Source organism: Coffea arabica, chromosome 2e (genome assembly GCF_036785885.1).
Source record: "Coffea arabica cultivar ET-39 chromosome 2e, Coffea Arabica ET-39 HiFi, whole genome shotgun sequence".
Classification (NCBI taxonomy): Eukaryota; Viridiplantae; Streptophyta; class Magnoliopsida; order Gentianales; family Rubiaceae; genus Coffea; species Coffea arabica.
Genome location: NC_092313.1, coordinates 23,087,282 through 23,106,802, shown reverse-complemented (window position 1 = coordinate 23,106,802; position 19,521 = coordinate 23,087,282). Strand labels below are relative to the sequence as shown.

Sequence of the window (19,521 nt, the reverse complement as noted above, 5' to 3'; positions counted from 1 at the left end):
CCCCAAAGGCCAATTACTCTTACACCATAAGCGTGCTTAAGCTTTATATAATGGTAAATCTGCAGATGGCATCTGATTTGGATCGGTCTTTTAGTCATCTTCTGCAAAACTTTGGTTCCATTGTGGTTGTATCTTTTCAACTTCCTATCTAAGAAAGGGGGTGACAAAACACACAGCAGACAAAGGGCTGAATCAACGAAATTAACAGACACTTCTCATCTACTATCCTGCGATGCATAATGAACCAATCAAATGAAAACAGAAAAGGGTTCACTTAGCCCCTGTTGAATTTCTCATTTCCAGCACATTTCTCTCAAATGTCAACGAACTCCAGTGGTAGAAGAACAAGCAAATAAAAGAATTCATTATTATTTTTTTTTAAGACGATAACTGTCGTATAACCTATTCTATTCTAGATTAGAGGGAAGGGGGAACTTAAATAGACTTGTGTCAGGGACTAGCAGGTACACAGATCTTATTAGACCAAAGAAATGCTTTGGCACCACTCTTAAAATTTTTTCGCTGCAGGTGAGATTTGAACCCCCACCTACAATCCAAGGAAGGACTTAGGTCTCTTCTCAATAAGAATTCATTAGGACAACTCTCTTCTCAATACAAGGACAAATCTAATTCTACCAAACTAAGATGGAAAAGACCTCATTTCATACGCTTCACGGAATTGGAAACACGAAAATGAACTATAAGTAGTTGAAGGTGTTCATTTGTTGCAGGGAACTTCGGAAAAATGGATAAAAAGAGACGGGATGACAAAGGACCACCATATTGTAAGAGGGATGCAGTGCTACACGACACTCCCAACCGCCCTTCTGAAAAAAGCAAAAAAGACAAATAACATAACCAAACAATGCAACGAATAAATGCGGCCATATTCAGCATGGGCAGAAACAATGAACATCTCCATGCAAGATGCTTGTAAGCATTATGATGCATAAAACATGAGATGCATAAAACGTCTTTGTATTTGAGATTCTTACAGACAACTTGCAGTGTCGGATGTTTCATTTGATCACTAAATGATGCAGAAATCTCCTCCAATTCAGCCAGCTCATGTTTTAACAGTTGTTCTAGTAACCCAAACGAGGAATTTGCAAGCTTATGAGTTTATTGTTGGTGACAGGTGATCAAGGTCGAGGATGTTTTGCTGCTTGTTTTTGTTTGGTGGAAGAAATTTTCTTGCTTATATCAAACATGAGATGCCAACTATCCTCTCACTGCTTGCCTCCTTGTAATTGGTTTAGCATGTTAGAATGCATATACCCCAAAAGAAGCCAAAACCTTTTTCTTGCATGAACCCGGAATTAGATACTTTGAATAAACCAATTGCACAGCTTTTCTCAAGACAAGCTTGCCTATACTTTGGTAGAATGCACTTATAAAATGATAATGAATAAGAAAATTAGCCGTGACTGAAATTAGATTTTCAGTAGCCATTCATCCAATATTATGATTGCTACGGCGCAACACTAAATTCTTACACGCAATGTCAGCTCAAAACCCAATTTATCACTTGGCCAAATATGATCGTAGAAAACATTATGCATTTACAAGGAGATCAAAAATTTGGAACCAAATGGAAAAGCACGATTTGACCTTTCTCAGCAATGATAGTCATATAAGTTTGGTGAGCTAGCTATCAAATTCTCATAGATGCAATCAAACTGGATTCTGTGTGTATCTTTTACACTGGCCCAGAACATTTACTTTTCATACCACCTTAGATGCTGGGAAATTTGGTGATATAGTGGCATCATGTGGGCAACAAAAATAGTCCGACAAACGAAATCAATGGTTATCGATCAAATATGAGGTTTGCCACTATGCTTTAACTACAGGGTAATAACAAGTAGATGGAAAATGAGCTGAAAAAAGACAGCTTCCTGCTATTCAGTGTGAAATACCTTGCTGCAGCGCAAGACTACAGCTTACCCAGACTACTAACTACCAATTTCCGTATATCTGTTTAACTGCCATCTGATGTGCACCAAAGTGTGATTAAGGCGCAAACCACCAGGCGAACCCAATCTGGGCACCACAGGTCACATTAAATTGCCGCAGCTACTCATGATTTGACGAACGAAGCCTACAAATATCCATAATCTTAATTCCTCCACTTGTGTTGCAAAGCCTTTGCTACTAGGCTCCACAGCTATGCCTTTGTGACTGATGCAATCTTCTGAAGCCTCATTTGCTCCCTAAACTTGGCTATAAATTCATCAGCTTTCCTATCAACCTCACTTCCTTCAGCTCCTGAGTTATCTACTAGGTCATTTTCTGATTCCTTATCATCTGAACTTTCTTCACAATCTTCAGGCTCACCCTCCAACTGCAAGTCACTTTCAAGTGGCAAAGCACTATCAGCAGTGTCCTGTTTTTCATCACTCTGAAACTCAGAGAATGTCTCCTTTGGCACAGGATGCACCTTCCTGGAATTGTGCTTTTGGGTGTGGACTGGGGGATCTTTTGTTTCTCCTCCTCTCACTTTCTTTGCCAAGATGGGTGCTTCAGGTTGGTCACTCCTCGGTGCAACATTGTCATCTATTTGACTCGAATTCTTCTCCTTCGTTTTCAGTTCATCAGAAGCAGATAAACTAGATCTGATTGTTCTAACGGATCTTCCCCTCTGTAGAACCTTAGCTAAGTTTGAAGGTTTAGCATCTGATTTCATAGAGTCCCTACCTTTCTTCCCTCTGTCCAACATATCTTGCATTGCACTTATATTAGAATCATTAAAGTAGCCTTTAGAAGTCGGCATGTCCAGCTCCCTGGAGGATCCAATGCTAAATCCCCTGGCCTTAGTAGGAACTGATGCACCATCATCCACAGATGCTACAGTTGTCCGTGAAAACATGTCCAAGAAAGCCTTGAGATCTTTTTTTGGCTCCACATTTTCAGTTTTCCAGTTTGACGGCTGGGGCGAAACAGAACTGGTTCCTGAAGATAACGGATGCCTGACTGACCTTGACTTAACATTCTCAATCTCAAAATTCCCACCAGAGTGATTCCTACAATGGCATGGGGGTTGAACATTACCAACTTCTTCTCTCATTTCCATCCTATCAGATCTTGACTGCCAGCGGATGGTGGAAGGTCCAGCGACTTCATCAAACTCCTCCTCCAAATTAATAGTAACCGGACTTCTGAATTTCTGAACCTTACCCTTAGTATAATCACCGAAAGAATCCTTCAAACTCGTAGATGATGCATTACTCGGGCCAAACTCAGTTTTCTCAGCATCACCAATACTTGACCTAAGGCTCCTGACAGGAAGACCTAAGGGTTTATGTTCATCAGAAGCATAGTTCCCATCAGCCACAACCACCAAATTTTCCCCTTGAAAATACTGAGAATTCCAAATATGGCCAACGTTTTCCTTATCAGGCTCATAAATGTACTTAACGCCGTTTCCAAACTTCAAAGATCTAATCTTTTTACCATCATCTACTGAAGGCCTTGCTTTACTCATTGATTCATTTTTCAAGTACATAAAATCCCAATTTTGGGTACTCTTTGTCTCATCGGAGTTGCACATATCTTCACACCCATCCTCAAAAAATGAAGATACATTCATTACCCCGGGGAAATATGCATGAGGACTATAATCATTTCTAGGCTGATTATCGACCTCAATATTGGTACATTTTCTACAGAACAAGCCATAAGAAACAGCAATCCCAATAACCAGAAGGTGAAAAAGTTCCCAGAACTTACTCAATATAGATTGGCTAATAAAATCAGGAGCTTGTGCAGGAAACAAGGGTATAACAAGAAGAACAAGAATAACGATCAGGGACTTACAGAACAAGTCTGAGTAAGACTTACTTGCAGGTTTTTGATGCGGAACTCGGCAATGGGGATTCCTGAATAAGGCTGGAGAAGCTGCCATTGTTGAGGACAGGGGAAGAAAGAACCTGTGCGGTTAGGTGAAGAACAAGAAAGGAACATTTGGGTAATCAAGAAATGGTAAAGGTAAGGCACTAAAAGGGGAGTGTGCCTTGTGTGAGTTCTGATGAGTGAGGGAAAACGTAGAAAAGGGTTGTGAGTCATGAACAGAGGGCAGTCAGAATTCAAAAAGTGGGTCATTACTTTACCGTTTGTCTCCGCCGATTGAATTTCTTCTTTTGCCATAAATAAATATGCTGTTACGACTTTCGAAGGCACATGATGCAGCTGGTATTTAATTGGCTAAGATAAGATGTAGTACGCCATTCACTACTGTCATATTTTTGAAGAAAAAACTGCATGCATATTAGTACATTCGTTTGTTGGCAGGAGGAAGGACCAATTCTTTCCACAGTAGTAATTGACTAATTGGTGCTGTTGTCTTGTTATATGGAAATTTCTTTCTACTGCTCCAGACTACAAAATCACTGGGAGAGCACAGCACATATTAGTGACCAATAGACAGAAAAATGGAAAAACTAGCGTAGCAAAAGCATCGAATTTTCACAATAAAATTGTTGTTTGATAAAGTTTTTGACTCAGATAACAGGTTGTGTTATTTCATTCAATGAGGAGTGCATTGCTTAACAGGTGCATGCAAATTGGAATCATGTTGGAAGCACACTAATTCTATGACCGACTCAGCTGAGAAACTTTTCAGCATATGGTCGGTGCAGCATATTAGCTTTTTTGTTTCTTTTTATTTTAAGATAAGTGGAAGATTTTGAATTGAAGATATCCTATATACAATCTCTCTCGTCTTACCATCCAATTTAATTCTCCTTCTCGTGAATGTGAGACAATCAGTGGGAAGCATCTTTATACAATTATGAATTATGGGTTCACGACCCGTTTAATACTATTCTAACCTTTTTAATTTTGTCACAAAAAGAAGAAAAAAGAAAAGGAAAAATCGTTCAAAACGTCTTTCATATTTTACAAAATGACTTTTTTCATCCCTCACTTTTAAAAGTGTACTTTTACGTCCCATACAAATTTACATTGGTTAAATTTGATTCGTACTTAAGTTTTCGACTAGTTTTTGTCGGAATCCATCACGTACACGTGATCATTTTTTAAGAGTAAAATTATCAAATTAAAATTTACATAATCCAATCTATAATCTCTTATATTTCACAAAATAAATTTTTTCGTCTTTGACATTTCACAAAATGAATTGTTTCGTTTTGAGATTAAAAAAAAAACTAATACTACTAATATTCAGGTTCACCATTCAAGCTCACGAAATGTGGGCAGTGCACGATTGGTTGTGTGCATTCATTTTTAGCAAAAGGTTAACCTTTGTTGTAAGAAAAAATGATTAATTTCATCTCGTACATTTCATAAAAATATTCTTTTGTTCCTCACTTTTTTTAAAATTTAATTTATTCCATAAAAATATTATTATTTTCGTCCATCACTTTTCTTGACAATTAATTTAGGGAAATTCGTCCAAAACGTCCCTCACATTTTGTAAAATAACTTTTTTCGTCCCTCACTTTTAAAAATATAATTTTACGTCCCTTACATATTCACATCGGTCAAATTTAGTCCCTAAACTAGGTTTCCGATCATTTTTTTGCCGGATTCCATCACCAGCAAGGCACGTGATCATTTTTTATGGGTAAATTTGTCAAATTATATTTTACATAATCTAATCTATAGTCCCCCACATTTCATAAAATAAAATTTTTCGTCCCTCACATTTTATAAAATGACTTTTTTCATCCCTCATATTTCACAATATGATTTTCTCCATCCCTCACATTTCAAAAAATAAATTTGTCATTCCTCACTAATTATGTGTGTGAATACATTTTTTTTAAACACATGCATATGTTTATTTGATTTCGCTTAATAATACGAATAGCATAAACACATGTATGTGTCTATTTGATTTCACTTAACAATATAAATAACATATATTATATGCGATCATTTGATTTCATTTGATATTAGCTAGTAAAAAATTTTGCATTCATTGTCCAGTTGGCCAATAAAGTTATTTTCTATCAAAATACAATAAGAATATGCAAATTAAGGTTCTATTGGTAAATATTAGTCACAATCATACAAAAAGAGAAGATAGCCAATATGCCGAGCCCAATTACATAAACAATTGTTAATGTCCTACCTATAACAAGCTATAGCCATATTAACAATTATTCATTTTTTGAAATGTGAGAGATGGAGAAATTCATATTATGAAATATGAGGGATGAAAAAAATCATTTTATAAAATGTAAGGGATGAAAAAATTTATTTTATGAAATGTGAGGGACAATAAATTAAATTATGCAAAATATAATTTGACAAATTTACCCCTCAAAAATGATCACGTGCCTTGCACGTGATGGAATCCAGCAAAAAAATGATCGAAAATCTAGTTAGGGACTAAATTTGACTGATGTGAATATGTAAGAGACATAAAATTATACTTTTAAAAGTAAGGGACGAAAAAAGTTATTTTACAAAATATGATGGATGTTTTGGACGATTTTCCCATTAATTTATGCGGTGAAAACTAATATATCAATCCTCTTTCGAGGCCCGATCCCACTTTCCTTGAATTTCACTCTCTCCTTTCTCACAGTCTGTGTCTGACTGAGAGAGATCCAAGGGGATTTAAAACATGGCGTCTGAGCATGTGGAAGCGGATAATGCTGAAGCCATCATCGCCAGAATCGAGCACAAGTCCCGCAAAATCGAGAGCTTACTCAAGCAGTATCAATCCCCCCCTTTTCATTTATCCTCACAAATACTAAAAATTTGATCTTTCTAAACCAACATTTTTTTTTGTTCTTATTTTTCTGATTGGTAGGAATAAACCAGTGGAAGCACTCAAGACAGCTCTTGAAGGGTCCCCTCCGAAGACCAAAGATGAGAGGTGTAAGGTCAGTAATCACGATTCCAGTTCTATCTTCAGCTGTATTCTCTTGGGAATTTTCTTTATTTGACTGTATTTTTCGGATTTTTTTTCATTTTTCTTGATCTGATATTGAGTCGTATTTCATGAATGAGCTTTGTTGAATTTGTAGTCTGCGAACTGGATAGTGGTGCACAGGGCAATAATGGCAATCAAAGATGTTGAAAGCTTGTTCTTTGCCTTGGATCCCGAGTATTATGATATTCTCATGAAGTAATCACCTTTTCTTTCCCTTTGTGAAAAACTCTCTGACCCTAACTTCCTTGTTACTGCAATTTATACAAAAGATTCAACCTTGCTGTTTTTTCTTTGTGTACCTTTGATGTTGATTTAGGACGTGGTATCATGTTTAACTGATTCGAAGTGTAATTGGAACTTCACGATCAATTTTTCATGATGGACGTGATAAGTTTTCTGAATCTGGAAAGTCTAGCGCTTGGAGAGTATTTCATATGTATCTTTGTTAATATACCATTTCAAGTACCAGAAGACTTGATAAATAATGCTTGCTGAACTTGTAGAAGATTCACACCTTGTTACAAATGGTGTTAATACCAAATTCAACCTCAAAACAAGATGTTAATATTCAATAGGATGACCTCTTTGGATACTGATGTCGGAAACTATATATGTTCTCCACATGATTACTAAGTGTTGCATATCGATTGTGGATTCTCAGCATTGGACGAAATTACCCTTGGAATATTATCTATCACTTGTTATATGAGGCAGAGTTTCAGTTAGCTGGTTACTCTATTCAGAGTTTAGTTGGACATCTTTTTTCCGTTGGTGATTGGTTTTGGTTACCAATCTCTTCACCTTCATGTTCTATGTGCAAGTAATTTTGTTAGCAACAAAGTTCGGATAATTGACAAACTGAATGGACAATAAAAAAGTATGGAAAAGAGAGTGAGGCAATAAGATTTTTGTTATTCAGTCAATGAGACCTATGTCCATGGGTGAAGGATGAAACATCACTACTATGAAGAAGAACATAAAGCTTGGAAAAATTCTCCAAAAGCCAAAAAAAAAGAGAGCAAAACATGAGAAAACTCAAAAATATTGAAGTGTGAACTTGTACCAGTTTGAACTTTCTATGTTTTTTGTGTAGATTGAGGCCTTCATAAGGCGCTATTTATAGCTGACCTTGACTAAAATTCGTTCAGAATATCAAATCATTTGCGGCAAAGTTTGAGGAAGATCTGCAAGAGTCATGGTATAGAATGGAACTCCACCTGCCACTGACCAACACAGCTCTTCACCTGACAATTCTCCACCTTGGCTTGTATCTGATTTTTGAAGAAAAAAAAAAGATGGAATACTTGCTGTGTCTTCTCCACAAGCCTTTAGCTAGAAAAGGGATGGTATTGGTGAAACGAGTTAATATCAGTTGAACAGCTCATTTTTTAGGGGGTAGTGGAAAAAGAGGTTGAGAAAATAAAAAATAAAAACCTGAATCAAAATCTGTATATAAGAATTGGTTTTGCAATTATGTCACAAGAAGAGGGCGTATTAAATCTAATTCCTTTTAAGTTGGAAATGAAGAGAATGTATAGAGAAGAAAGATTATAAAATAATGAATTTGCTGAGGCTAATGTTGCTGCTGATGGGATTGCTGGAATGGCAACTGCTATCAGAACCATGAAACCTAGGTTAAGTACCAGCAACCGCTATGACAATAACAAAGTCCTATTCAGTAGTTTAACCTAAGTGCCAAATTGAGACTATGATAGTTCAAAATGGAAGCAATCCCGACTGAATTTGGATGGAAGGCTTTGTCGACAATGGAGAAATTATCAACTTAAATGATTGGTAAGGAACTTGTTGACATAGATGAGAAAGCTCATTCAAGTATCGTATTATATGTCTCCTATGAGGTTTTGGCAGAAGTTGCTCAAGATTAGGCAAAAGGCTTGTAGAACAGTCTATCATTGTTTTGTATGTTGCATGCAAGCCAAGTTGGAGATTTGTTAGCTGAGGAGTTGTGTAAGAGGTGAAGGTGGCTTGCCATCCTAGCCCACTTATTTGGAATGAATTTTACAAGCTTCCGACCCTGGATTTCTGTTGTCAAATTTCAGCTGCAATTGAATTCCTATAACCTACAAGTTTCAGCTGAGTTTCAACTATAAGATTGGCCTTAGAGAAGGCTTCAATCTACATGAAAAATAGAGTAAGCTCAAATTGGGTCAAACGCAGCTATTTTTATATCTCAGGTTTTCGTAATTTTTGTTACTACTCTCCTTTCTTAGTAGGTAATGCTGTCTGACCTACTGTTGACTCAGCTTTTGGAGATTTCTTTTAAGCTTTGTATTTTTCTTCCTAGGACCGAAGATTTTTTTCCTCCTTCACCTTTTGATTGACCTAACCACTCACTTTCTTTTATATTCTTCTCCATATTTCTGCGTGGGCTGTCAAGTGACTTTGTCAAATTCTTTTAGAAAAAATAAAATAAAGAAGATCTGGCAAATTTTCAGAAGTCTGTTCTTGACAAGCTAATGCCAGAGCTGTGTTTATGATATTGGGTTATGGGTTAGCAGTTATCTTTCCTTGGTTTAGATCATTTGTCCTCTTTGGCGTAGGACCATTGACCACGGGTCTATTTGTATTGGTCTGATGAAGAGGTTGGGGATCTATTTGTGTTAGATGAAGAAGAAGTAGGCTTGCATTGACTGCTAACTTGAACTTGAGAGGGGAGGGGGATTGTTTTCAATAGGAGGGTCTACCCGTGTTAGGTCTATTGGCTGGTTGGAATTGTTACACTGTAGTTTGAGAAAATCAAATGGACTGCTTAGTGCCTGAGTTTGAAACCTAAGGCATAAGCTTTTAGGTTACAGTTGGACTCCAGGTTGTACGTCGGGTCTCTTCTGTGGTCTCCTTTCAAATTAGAATTAAGTTGTTCACATGTAACGAATACTGTGGCTTTTTAAAAAAAAAAGAAAAATACTATGGCTTTTTGGTTTTGTGAACTAGGAATATGTCTTAAGCTACCAGGACATGTAAAGGGATCCTTAACCAGTTCTCAAAATACTATCAAGAAATCTTTGGAAACATCTTACCAGTTAAAGATGGTAGAGAGAACAAATGTAAGCAGGGAAATCCTTTTGCCTAGTTGGTGCTTTGTCCATCTCCCCAGTGGTGTGGCACTTGTAAATTTTTGCTATCGTTTTGACAATCATTGACTGCACTATTATTTTCAGGTATCTTTACAGAGGCTTGTCCACTGGTGACCGTCCAACATGCGACCAGTGTTTGAGGATTCATGAGAAGTTGACAGAAAAAGCTGGCTTGGGTTGCATACTGCGTTCTCTTGCAGATACTGTAAATACTGTTTGATTAACTGATAATCTCTTCTTGCTCATTATTTAGATGATTGAATGGTAATCATTTGTATAGTAGAGCCAGCACTGTTACTTATGAATGATGAGAGTTATTGATTTCACCATCTTGTACCGCCTCAAACAAAAGAAAACATGATAAAGAAACGCTCCTGCTTAAGGTCTTGCATTTTCGACTGTGAAGCTTCTTTCTTCGCTGCCTAATTAGTCGGGGTTTTGGGGAGCGGGTCTTGCATGAGGGTCGATCCCTACATTTACAACCACGGATTAAGGGGCTGAACCGACTCAACCGTGGAGAGCTGAAAGCCTGAAACTTGGAGTGGTGGTTTGAGATTTGTTTAGTGCTGGTTTCCTGTTGGATGGACTCTTTATCCGCGCTCCTCTTTAACTCTTTATCCATGCGCCAGCAGCCATTACTAAGACACATACATTAAATAATATGGAGGACACTGTCAAAAGCATGAGAAGTTCTCCAAGAAGACATTGACGACAGCTGCATAACTAGCGTATGTTATTATGGTACCGGGCAAATTCGCTCCCTAAGAGATAACTGCAGGATTTTTGGCCGAGCCTCTAATCTGTACTTGTCTGAGAATGAAGCTAGACATACTATTCCGATACTTTCTAGCTACCTGACAACCAAGACAACCTAGCAAGGGCTAATCTTTATTATTATCTTGTTGGACTTATTCTTGGTTGCTGTCGCTGTGTGTGTAAAGTTTGAAGTTCTTAAGAGTGGATTTTGCTGTCAAAGAGATTGAAACACACACATCCAATTAGATTAGAAACACTCAAGAAGTTAACGGCTAAAGGACCCAGTTAAGAGTAATCTAAGGGGGACCCACAAAAAACCTACGTCCAGCCAATTGGTGACAGGACGAGGCTCCTATGGACCTTAAACTCAGGTTAAAAAATCCACATCCAACCGATGTGGGAGGGATGCCCCTCCCCCCCGAGCACACCCTCACCAACGAATGGTTTTTTTCTGTCAAGAGATAAAAACACACACACCCAATTAGATTAGAAACACTCAGGAGGTTAACGGCTAAAGAACCCAGTTAAGAGTAATCTAAGGGAGACCCACAAGAAATTCACATCCAACCAATTAGTGACAGGACGAGACTCCTATGGACCTTAAACCCAGATTAAAGAACCCACATCCAACCCAGGTTAAAGATGTACACGACTTATGTAGACAAGAAATTTATACTGTTACACTTTCTGTGGATTTTTTTAACTGGAGGTACGGGAATTTGAACATTCAAAGGTCAAAGTACAGCTTAAAAGGGATTTTAAATCCTTTCTTGGTGGCTAATTTATCAAAGGCAAGTTGGTCATCGAGAGTGAGTGCATAGAAGAACGATCTTTCTACATCCATGGATTATTCGCAAAAAGAAAAAGTGTGATTGCTACACTTCAAGAAATAGTTACGAGGTGCGTGTGCTTCTTGTCCTTAAATTTCAATCCTTTCTTTTAGCTTGCACGTCAAACTGTGCTAAAGGAAATGGTTTCCTATGCTATTTGGGCCCGCTATTCATTTGCCCTTTTCTGAATTGACCTTTACCAATATATCAACTGAAACGTCTCCAAAGGTTTCAACTTTCTACCACTTTTGCCTCTCTCTGAATATTTGCTTACAATATAATCTGTTGGACTTGCTGGAGCGCGAAAAGGAACTGAATGCATCATGTGGTGTGTTAGATGGTGAATTAGTATCAATCATTTATCAACAAACAAACATATGCTCTGTTTTTGGAAGTAGACTAGTAGAAGATTCAAGAAAGTTGAAATGACGAAAAGAAATTGAATACATCATATGATATATTAGGTGATACACTAATATCAATCATTTATCACTAAACAATACAATGATAGCGAGTCGTTTCTTTATCTCCTATCTACTAAACAAATAATGGCCCACCATAATCCTTGATGATGACTTTTGATTGACGTTAGTGTATTGTTTATACCACAGCCTAACTATATTTCCCTGGAATTAATCTATACAAGAGAAGTACGTAGGTCATCATGACTAACAATAATATCTTACATTGGAAACTAATAAAACACTAGAACAACAATGTTCCCTTCATTTCCGACATTAACCACACTTGGATCTAAATTTAATCATTTGTCATTTGATAAACAAAAACGAAGATACTCGAATTCTCTTCTTTTTATCCCAACTGATCTACTCTCCGTTTTATGGACAAAGCTCTCCCCACAGATGGACCACCTGTTACCCTTTACGAATCTATCTTCTCGAAGCAAAAGCTGAACTTCTTCCGCTGCTCCTGCCATTTTCTTGCTACACCTATCCTGCTATCCATCTTTCCACGAACATGATGAACTTTTTAAGGAAATTTATGACCGGGGCTGGCGGACACCATGCGATTGATTGGGGAAGATTGCAGCCCAAGGATTCTTTGGCATTGAATGTTGCTTTGCAGCGGTCAGTGGGTTCTGTTGACGAGGGATGCCAGTGCTTGTCGCAGCTAGTGATGTTGATGCTGCAGCTGAGGACGATGAAGATGCTGAGACGGCCACTCTCTCACACTGAGGGCACATAGTAAGGGTGGTCGGGGGATTCATGTTCATATAGAACTGTGGAGAAAGCTTGAGTGCTCTGAGTTCGTTCACCTCCTTCTGCAATCTCCTGTTTTCCTCTGTCAGATTTTCACAACAACGTTTCAAGTACTCACAGTCAACTTCGGTCTGCTTCAACTTTGTCCTGCAGCATGAAAACGTTCTATTCATACTTCAAAAAGGTTGGTCATAGAAAGATCAACAATGCTGAACCACAGTGACATCTATGGCTAGCATTTAGACTCTAGACTTCCATTGAAAATGGCCACCAACTACCTGTTACTTTGATATGAAAATTAAATGTCTACTTCCTTTCCTAATCCATCATCCATAAGTTTTAGGCTAACGCAACACAAAGAAATAATAGATAACAGAATATCTAAGCTTTTTGGCAATTTACGAATTTAAGTGCTGAATAAGCCATTTTGATGGAAGTGCAACAAGTCTGTTACCCCCATACAACTCAAGTTTGAGAATGCAATGACCAGTCTGGTTTTACACAAAATCGATCCAATGAGTAATTTTTATATCTGAAATTGAGATTAAAAGAAAAAAGGTCATGAAATTTACTTCTTTGCTACTAGTCTGTCCTCGCCAACCATTACTATTTGGAAATCCTAGTAAACGACCAACTCAAGTAAATTACAATCCTTTGCACTTCATTAAATCTGTTAAAAGATCAACAAATGCCACATAGCTCCATCTTTAAAGAGTTGCTATAACATCTTGTAGAAACTGTGCAAGGCATGTGTGTCTCAAACATTTGCTGGCAAATAATACCCTTTCCAAAGTATCAATAACAACTTAGCAACAATTAGCTAAAATTTCCACCTTGCCTCCTCCTACAAAAACAGTTGATTCAATGGATAGTGGATTCTCTCAGAAGTTTTCCGAAACATGTATATGTTGTACCCTAAGTTGATTTCACTAAAAGGATTTCCAAGCGAGTAATGTCTTTGCCAAATGATACCAAGAGTAGACTTGCATCAGCGGAAAGCCCAGCTTGCTCTTGTATTTCTAATAAGTCATGTACATCTTTAGCTTTAGACTGAGCTGTTTTGTTTCAGCGAATACTATATCCAATGGTATGATATGTGGTACTCTATTCTAAGTTGACCTTCAAAGAGCACCTAAGATTACTATAAATTGTTCTTATAATAGCATGGATAATGCCATATGGATAGACTTCCCTTCTGCTTTGAAACATAAATCTGGTTGTCTATGGCTCAAGATTCAGCATCCTGTTATCGGTAAAGTCAGTATTTGGTTCTTCTTCAAAGAAAGTTCAATACAGATATATTTGTGCTAAATATATCACCACGCTGGTTAAATGTTACTGAAACCAGAGACACACAAGTACCGACTTACCTTGCCCTTCTATTCTGAAACCAGACCTCCACCTGTCTAGGCCTCAGGTTTAGCTGTTTGGCTAAGGCCAATTTTTGCTTCTGCACAACAAGTAAACATAGTACAAAACACCAACTCAGCATGAGTACAAAACACAACAACTCCTATCGAGAAAAAAACCTCCAAATCACCAAAAATTTACCAAAACTGCCACTAACCGGATTTAGAGTGTTGTGCTCCTTGAAGGTCTCTTCAAGAAGAGCTGCTTGTTCCTTGGATAGCCTCAACTTCTTTCTCGCCGCGTCGCCACCGTCATCCTCCAGAGAACTTGAACCCCTTTCTGCCTCATTTTCTTCCCTCTCGCTTCTCTTCCCACTCACGCTTGACACCGTACTGTTTGGTGATGACACCATGACTTCTTCATCACAGTCTATCACTGTTGCTGGTCGATTTACATCAATTCCTCGAAGAGATGATCTGGGCTCAGCAGCATTTCTTTCTATAAATACAAATCAAGAAACAGAAACTCATTATTATCAGAGAAGATGGGAGGGAAAAATGAAAAGGAAAAAACAGTTTTACAGCACGGAAACAGAGATCAGTTTGAGCTAACAGTTGCCTTGTTTTCATTTTCAGTCTCTCTCAAACAAAAATGGAAGCTTTAACGAATTTACCAAATGATGTAACAGAAAAATCATTATGAGCCTTTCACAGTTTAAAATATGCTAGAATAACACAGCCATTTCATTAAACAAACATTTCAATTTTTGTTCTTTTACCGTGTTAGCGTAAACTGGTAACAATTTCTTGAAATTGTCAAAAAAAAAAAGAAGAATGAACGTGTTACTTTGCAATAAAACGCCAAACATGCTCAGATTTGGTCAAAGATCAAGAGGAAAAAATAAACGGACATGACCAAAATCTTACACAAGTAACTGAAAAAGGAAAGATACAATTTTGGAAAGAGGAAACCTACCAGAAGATGATGGAAACGCATCAGCAAGAAAGGAGGACTTTTGCAGCAGCAGCAGCTGCTGCTGGTTCTGTTGTTGCACGAAAGGCAAAGTAGACCTCATGAGTTTCAACGGGAAAGGTTGAGGAGATTGACTTATCTTCTCCCGCTTTTCATCATCTCCACATCCCAAGCTCAAACTCAACCTCAAACCATCATCTTTCTCACCCATTTTTCTGTTTCTACTTTCTCTGCTTTTTCTGCCTTTCAAGTGTCAACTCCTTAGAAGAACTTTGACGCTTTAGAGGGGGTCTTAATTAGAGAACTCCCAAAGGAACAAAGGAGGGGACAGAAAGAAGAGATATGGGCTGGTCTTACTTTTGTATCAGAGCAGAAGGGTTACAGCTTTTTCTTTTTCCCAATGGACAGAGTGCAATTACAGATGAGGCAAAACAATAGGTCAGAAGCTACATATGAATACTAGTGCTCCTATACCTACTTGCTAGTGTGATGATGCAGATGTGTGACAGGAGGGGGGCGGGAGAGTGAGGGAGGGAGAGAGTGTGTAATGGTAATATAGCTGCAGATGTTCAATGATGACTTGTGTCAGAGGATGGCTATTGGTTCAATGATGACAAAGGGATTGGCTTTGTTCTCGCTTTTGTTGTTTTTGCACTTTGGCAATTTGCCCCTCTGCATGGAATGGACGGCTTCTTTTCTTTCTCTCTTTCTTTCTTTCTTTCTTTCTTCCTCTCTTTCCTTCTTTCTTTCTTTCTTTCTTTCCCTTTTTCTTTGATCAACTTCTTTTCCTTCTTCTGTAACGGTGGATGACCATGCTGGGGGTCTTGGTCAAAACCTTTTCGTACTAGTAGTAACTTCTACAATTACTACTACTGTCTCTCACAAAAAACAAAAACTGAAAAAAATTTACAATTGTTCTGTATTCGACTTTGGCATTATGGGTGTCTGTCTGTTAATTAATATCTGCCGGCTGTAACTCTCTTCTCTCTTCTCTCTCTCTCTCGATACTGTTGCAAGTGTTGATGAGATGAGATTTCAACATGATACTCTGGGGGTTACTTTTTGTTGACCGAATGGGATTTTCTTTTTAGCGTACAAACTATAAACTGGTTTCAATCTTCTTTGTTTCTCAATTGCAACATGTGTGCAGTACCAATGAGCGTATCTTTAATGCATATTATGCAGACGGTTGTGACTCAGAGATTTTACAAGTTTTATACGAAATAAAAACAAACCCAAAAAAAACACCCTTGGGTACTTCTGTTAGTTACATATTTTTATACTAGATTTGTTTGAATATCTTATTTTTTTAAATAATATTTCGCTTATATCGTAAATATATTTTTAAATTTTTTTTTATATTTTCAATCACCTTTTTATCTTATATATATTATATTTTTTAAAAAATAAAAATAAAACTTTATTAATAATAAGTGAAAAATACAGGGAAAAAGTCTATGACATCTGTCGATCTATTGCGTGGCCATACTTGGCCTCTTGGAAAATCGAAACCGCCCGATCTCGAGACTATCAATCGCGCATAAAAAGTGATACAATAATTATTTCAAATAATACTACTTTATCCAAACAGACCCACTGTCACAACATTTAAAATCTTCATAATGACGCCAAATTGATCATCTATTTGTTGTTTCGATCATACACGTGTGACTTATCCATTAGTTTTCTCAAAGTTTATTGGTCACTTTTGATAAAAGATAAGGGATTAATATTGGTAGATGTCGATCATAATAAATCATAAAAAGGAACTACATTAGCCGAAACCCTACGAATTAGGGATTAAAATAGTTAATGTTTTTTGTTAAGAGTATTGATAAAAGGGAAATCCCAAATTATGAACTTTTATTAGTCATTTCAAGTTTAATTTATTTTTTCAAGTTGTAGAAAACTAATTTCTAAGATATTAAAATTAACCTAGAATTCACTCCATTAAAGTTAATAGTAGCATGATAAAAGCAAACATGCATCCATGGGAGTGAGAAAGAAAAACAAAACAAAATGGCTTCTTATGTCCACAAATGAAACTTTGAATTTGTAATGGCACGTGAATTTGGACATGCTTCTTTATCTTGCTTTTTTTTTTTATGGATAGGCGGCTTCAATCTATAAGGCTCCTATTTTTTAAGTATTGATAAAAACCATAGCATTTTCCAAAATTTCAATTTTATCATCTTCAAGATCTATAGTCCATTTTTGTCTGGGTTTTGCAGACCCAACGGGAGCTCTTTTTTTTTTCCCCTAATGCCAGCGGAAGCTTATGTATGAGAAAAACTGATTTAATCGTCAATAAGCATGAAATTGGGGGGACAGATGGGTTAGGTGATACAGACGGGATGTAAATGAGAGTTTCGGTTTCAAACTATTCCACTTACACTAAAATTTTTTTTTAAAAAAGCATGAAAATAAGGCATAATTATAAGATCATGTAAATAGTGATGCAAATGGTTAATCTATTGCTGAATTTACCATATTGAAATTTACTTGGTGTTGAAATAATCCATCTAAAGAATGAAAATAACTTCAATTTTTAGTACCTGTCTCCCTCTAAAATCTGATCATTTGAAGGTTCTTATTGCAGGTAAAAATACTCATGTGATTGTGAATATAAAGTAACCAAATCATCATTATTGGTTTTTTTAATTTTTTTTAATATATATTCCTTCGTTTACTTTTATTTTTTCCTCTTTTTTTTTTTCCAACAATAGAGAGGAAAAAATTTTAAACCTGAAGAGGTGATTTTTGGTGGGTAATTGAACCGACCAGAATCAGATCCTCTGAGATGAAGTGAGGTGTATCCTCGTGTCCGAAGTGAATGGCGGGACTTCTCCCCTGGGATCACTCCGACGATCAAGTTAGTATGAGAACGAGAGAAAAGCAGTAGTATTGTCAAATGAACAGTATGCTTACTTGCGAAATGTACAGGAGGGGTATTTATAGAGTGGGAGTGGAGGTCAGGACGGAGGGTTCATGCTGGTGGGACCCACGTCCTGACATTACGGCTCTGTTCCCTGCCAGGAGGCCTGACTCTGACACTGTAGCCGCCTGGGCTGGATGACGGGGGTCATGCGCAGTAGTCATTAAGATCACCCAGTGCTTTTCAGATAAAGCACTGGTCCTGGGCGTTGTCAGGGGTGTTGACATCATCAGCGTCTAGCCGAGGTGGTAGCCAGGGGTGCAGAGGTCATCCAAGTAGGAGACCATGGACCGAGCCGAGCTCAGGGTCCGGATCGGGGAATGGCTGTGTTCGTGTAGGAGACGAAACGAGGTCACCTCGGCAACAAGGTACTGCCGAGGTGAGCACCCTCAAAACCTAATTCTTAATTCAACTCAAAAGGCAATTGCTCCCTTCGTTTACTTATTGTGGTCGGAAACTTGAATGTTACAGTTTTTTTTTTTTGAGGTAATGAAAGTACGTAAAATGTAACTTCTTCTTTGTCCTTTGTTGCCTTAGAAAACTTCTCTTCTTTGTCGTTTTTTCTTTTTTTCTTTTTCTTTTTTGAACCTTTTAATTGTCTTTTTACTTTTCTCATTTTCTGGGGAAATCTCTCAAGTCTCTACAGGTAACTTCTCGTTGCAAAGCAGCTTTTTCTATCGTTGACCGCTGGCTGAGTTGATTCTCCCGTGAGAGGCATCAGGCAAATCTGCACGATCTTCAATCCACGCGCCGCTCCAAAGCTTGTGAAAATAATAAGCTAAACAGAAACAGGGGCTCTATGGAGTACCACAAAAAGTGGGCCCAGCGATGTGAAATGCGCGTGAGACACGTAGGGTCTGCACTAATGTCCATGAACTACATCAAAGCGAGGAATTGAAGAGCCCATAATTGTGTTGAACAAAATAGTGCCGTTCTGTAATTCATTGCCCAAAAAAAAAAAAAAGAAAAAAAAAAGAAAGTAATTCATTGCCCAAGAAGTCACATAGCCCAATTTTTCTCCTTGGGGAAAAGACGGGAGGAACACCTAGCGAGCAAGGCTTAAAAGATAAATCATACTACTTTATATCAAATCGATTTTGATTGGGTAAGAGTTTTTCGAATTTAATTTGTTAACTATTCAAGTTAAATTAAATAATATTTTAAATTTTGATAAGCTTTTAAATTTAATTTAATTTTGGTTCGATTAGTGTAAAATTAAAATTTATAGGTAAAAATATCAAACTATTTGAGTTTAATTCCAGCTAGACTCTGATGAAAGTTGCCCTTACATTTAAATGGTGTTTAACAGGATTTTTTTCATCTATATAATCCAGTGTTTATTGGTACATTCCAAATTAGACCAAATTATTTATTTTTCTCAAAATAGAAATTTTTAAAGTCACCGTCGAAAATGAAACGGTGGCTTAAAGTGACTTTAGGACCATCAAACTAAAGATGA

The 19,521-nt window shown here is 37.3% G+C and overlaps 3 protein-coding genes across 3 annotated transcripts; 1 reads left to right on the top strand and 2 right to left on the bottom strand.

The window, feature by feature from the left end:
* Nucleotides 1-1,799: 1,799 nt before the first annotated feature.
* LOC140036909 (uncharacterized) lies at nt 1,800-4,298 on the bottom strand. The gene is made up of 2 exons (XM_072080018.1): nt 4,110-4,298; nt 1,800-3,929 (listed from the first exon to the last, which is right to left on the bottom strand). Exon 2 carries the CDS (start codon nt 3,902-3,904, stop codon nt 2,168-2,170), a length of 1,737 nt encoding a protein of 578 aa, XP_071936119.1. The 5' UTR covers nt 3,905-3,929; nt 4,110-4,298; the 3' UTR covers nt 1,800-2,167.
* Nucleotides 4,299-6,495: 2,197 nt separating this feature from the next.
* LOC113731990 (actin-related protein 2/3 complex subunit 5A-like) lies at nt 6,496-10,390 on the top strand. The gene is made up of 4 exons (XM_027257560.2): nt 6,496-6,684; nt 6,782-6,854; nt 6,999-7,099; nt 10,084-10,390. The coding sequence occupies exons 1-4, from the start codon at nt 6,593-6,595 to the stop codon at nt 10,217-10,219; spliced, it is 402 nt and encodes a 133-aa protein (XP_027113361.2). The 5' UTR covers nt 6,496-6,592; the 3' UTR covers nt 10,220-10,390.
* Nucleotides 10,391-12,250: 1,860 nt separating this feature from the next.
* LOC113731989 (homeobox-leucine zipper protein HAT4-like) lies at nt 12,251-15,634 on the bottom strand. Its single transcript, XM_072080017.1, has 4 exons — nt 15,131-15,634; nt 14,373-14,653; nt 14,176-14,255; nt 12,251-12,952 (listed from the first exon to the last, which is right to left on the bottom strand). The coding sequence occupies exons 1-4, from the start codon at nt 15,336-15,338 to the stop codon at nt 12,586-12,588; spliced, it is 936 nt and encodes a 311-aa protein (XP_071936118.1). The 5' UTR covers nt 15,339-15,634; the 3' UTR covers nt 12,251-12,585.
* Between the last annotated feature and the right edge of the window lie 3,887 nt (nt 15,635-19,521).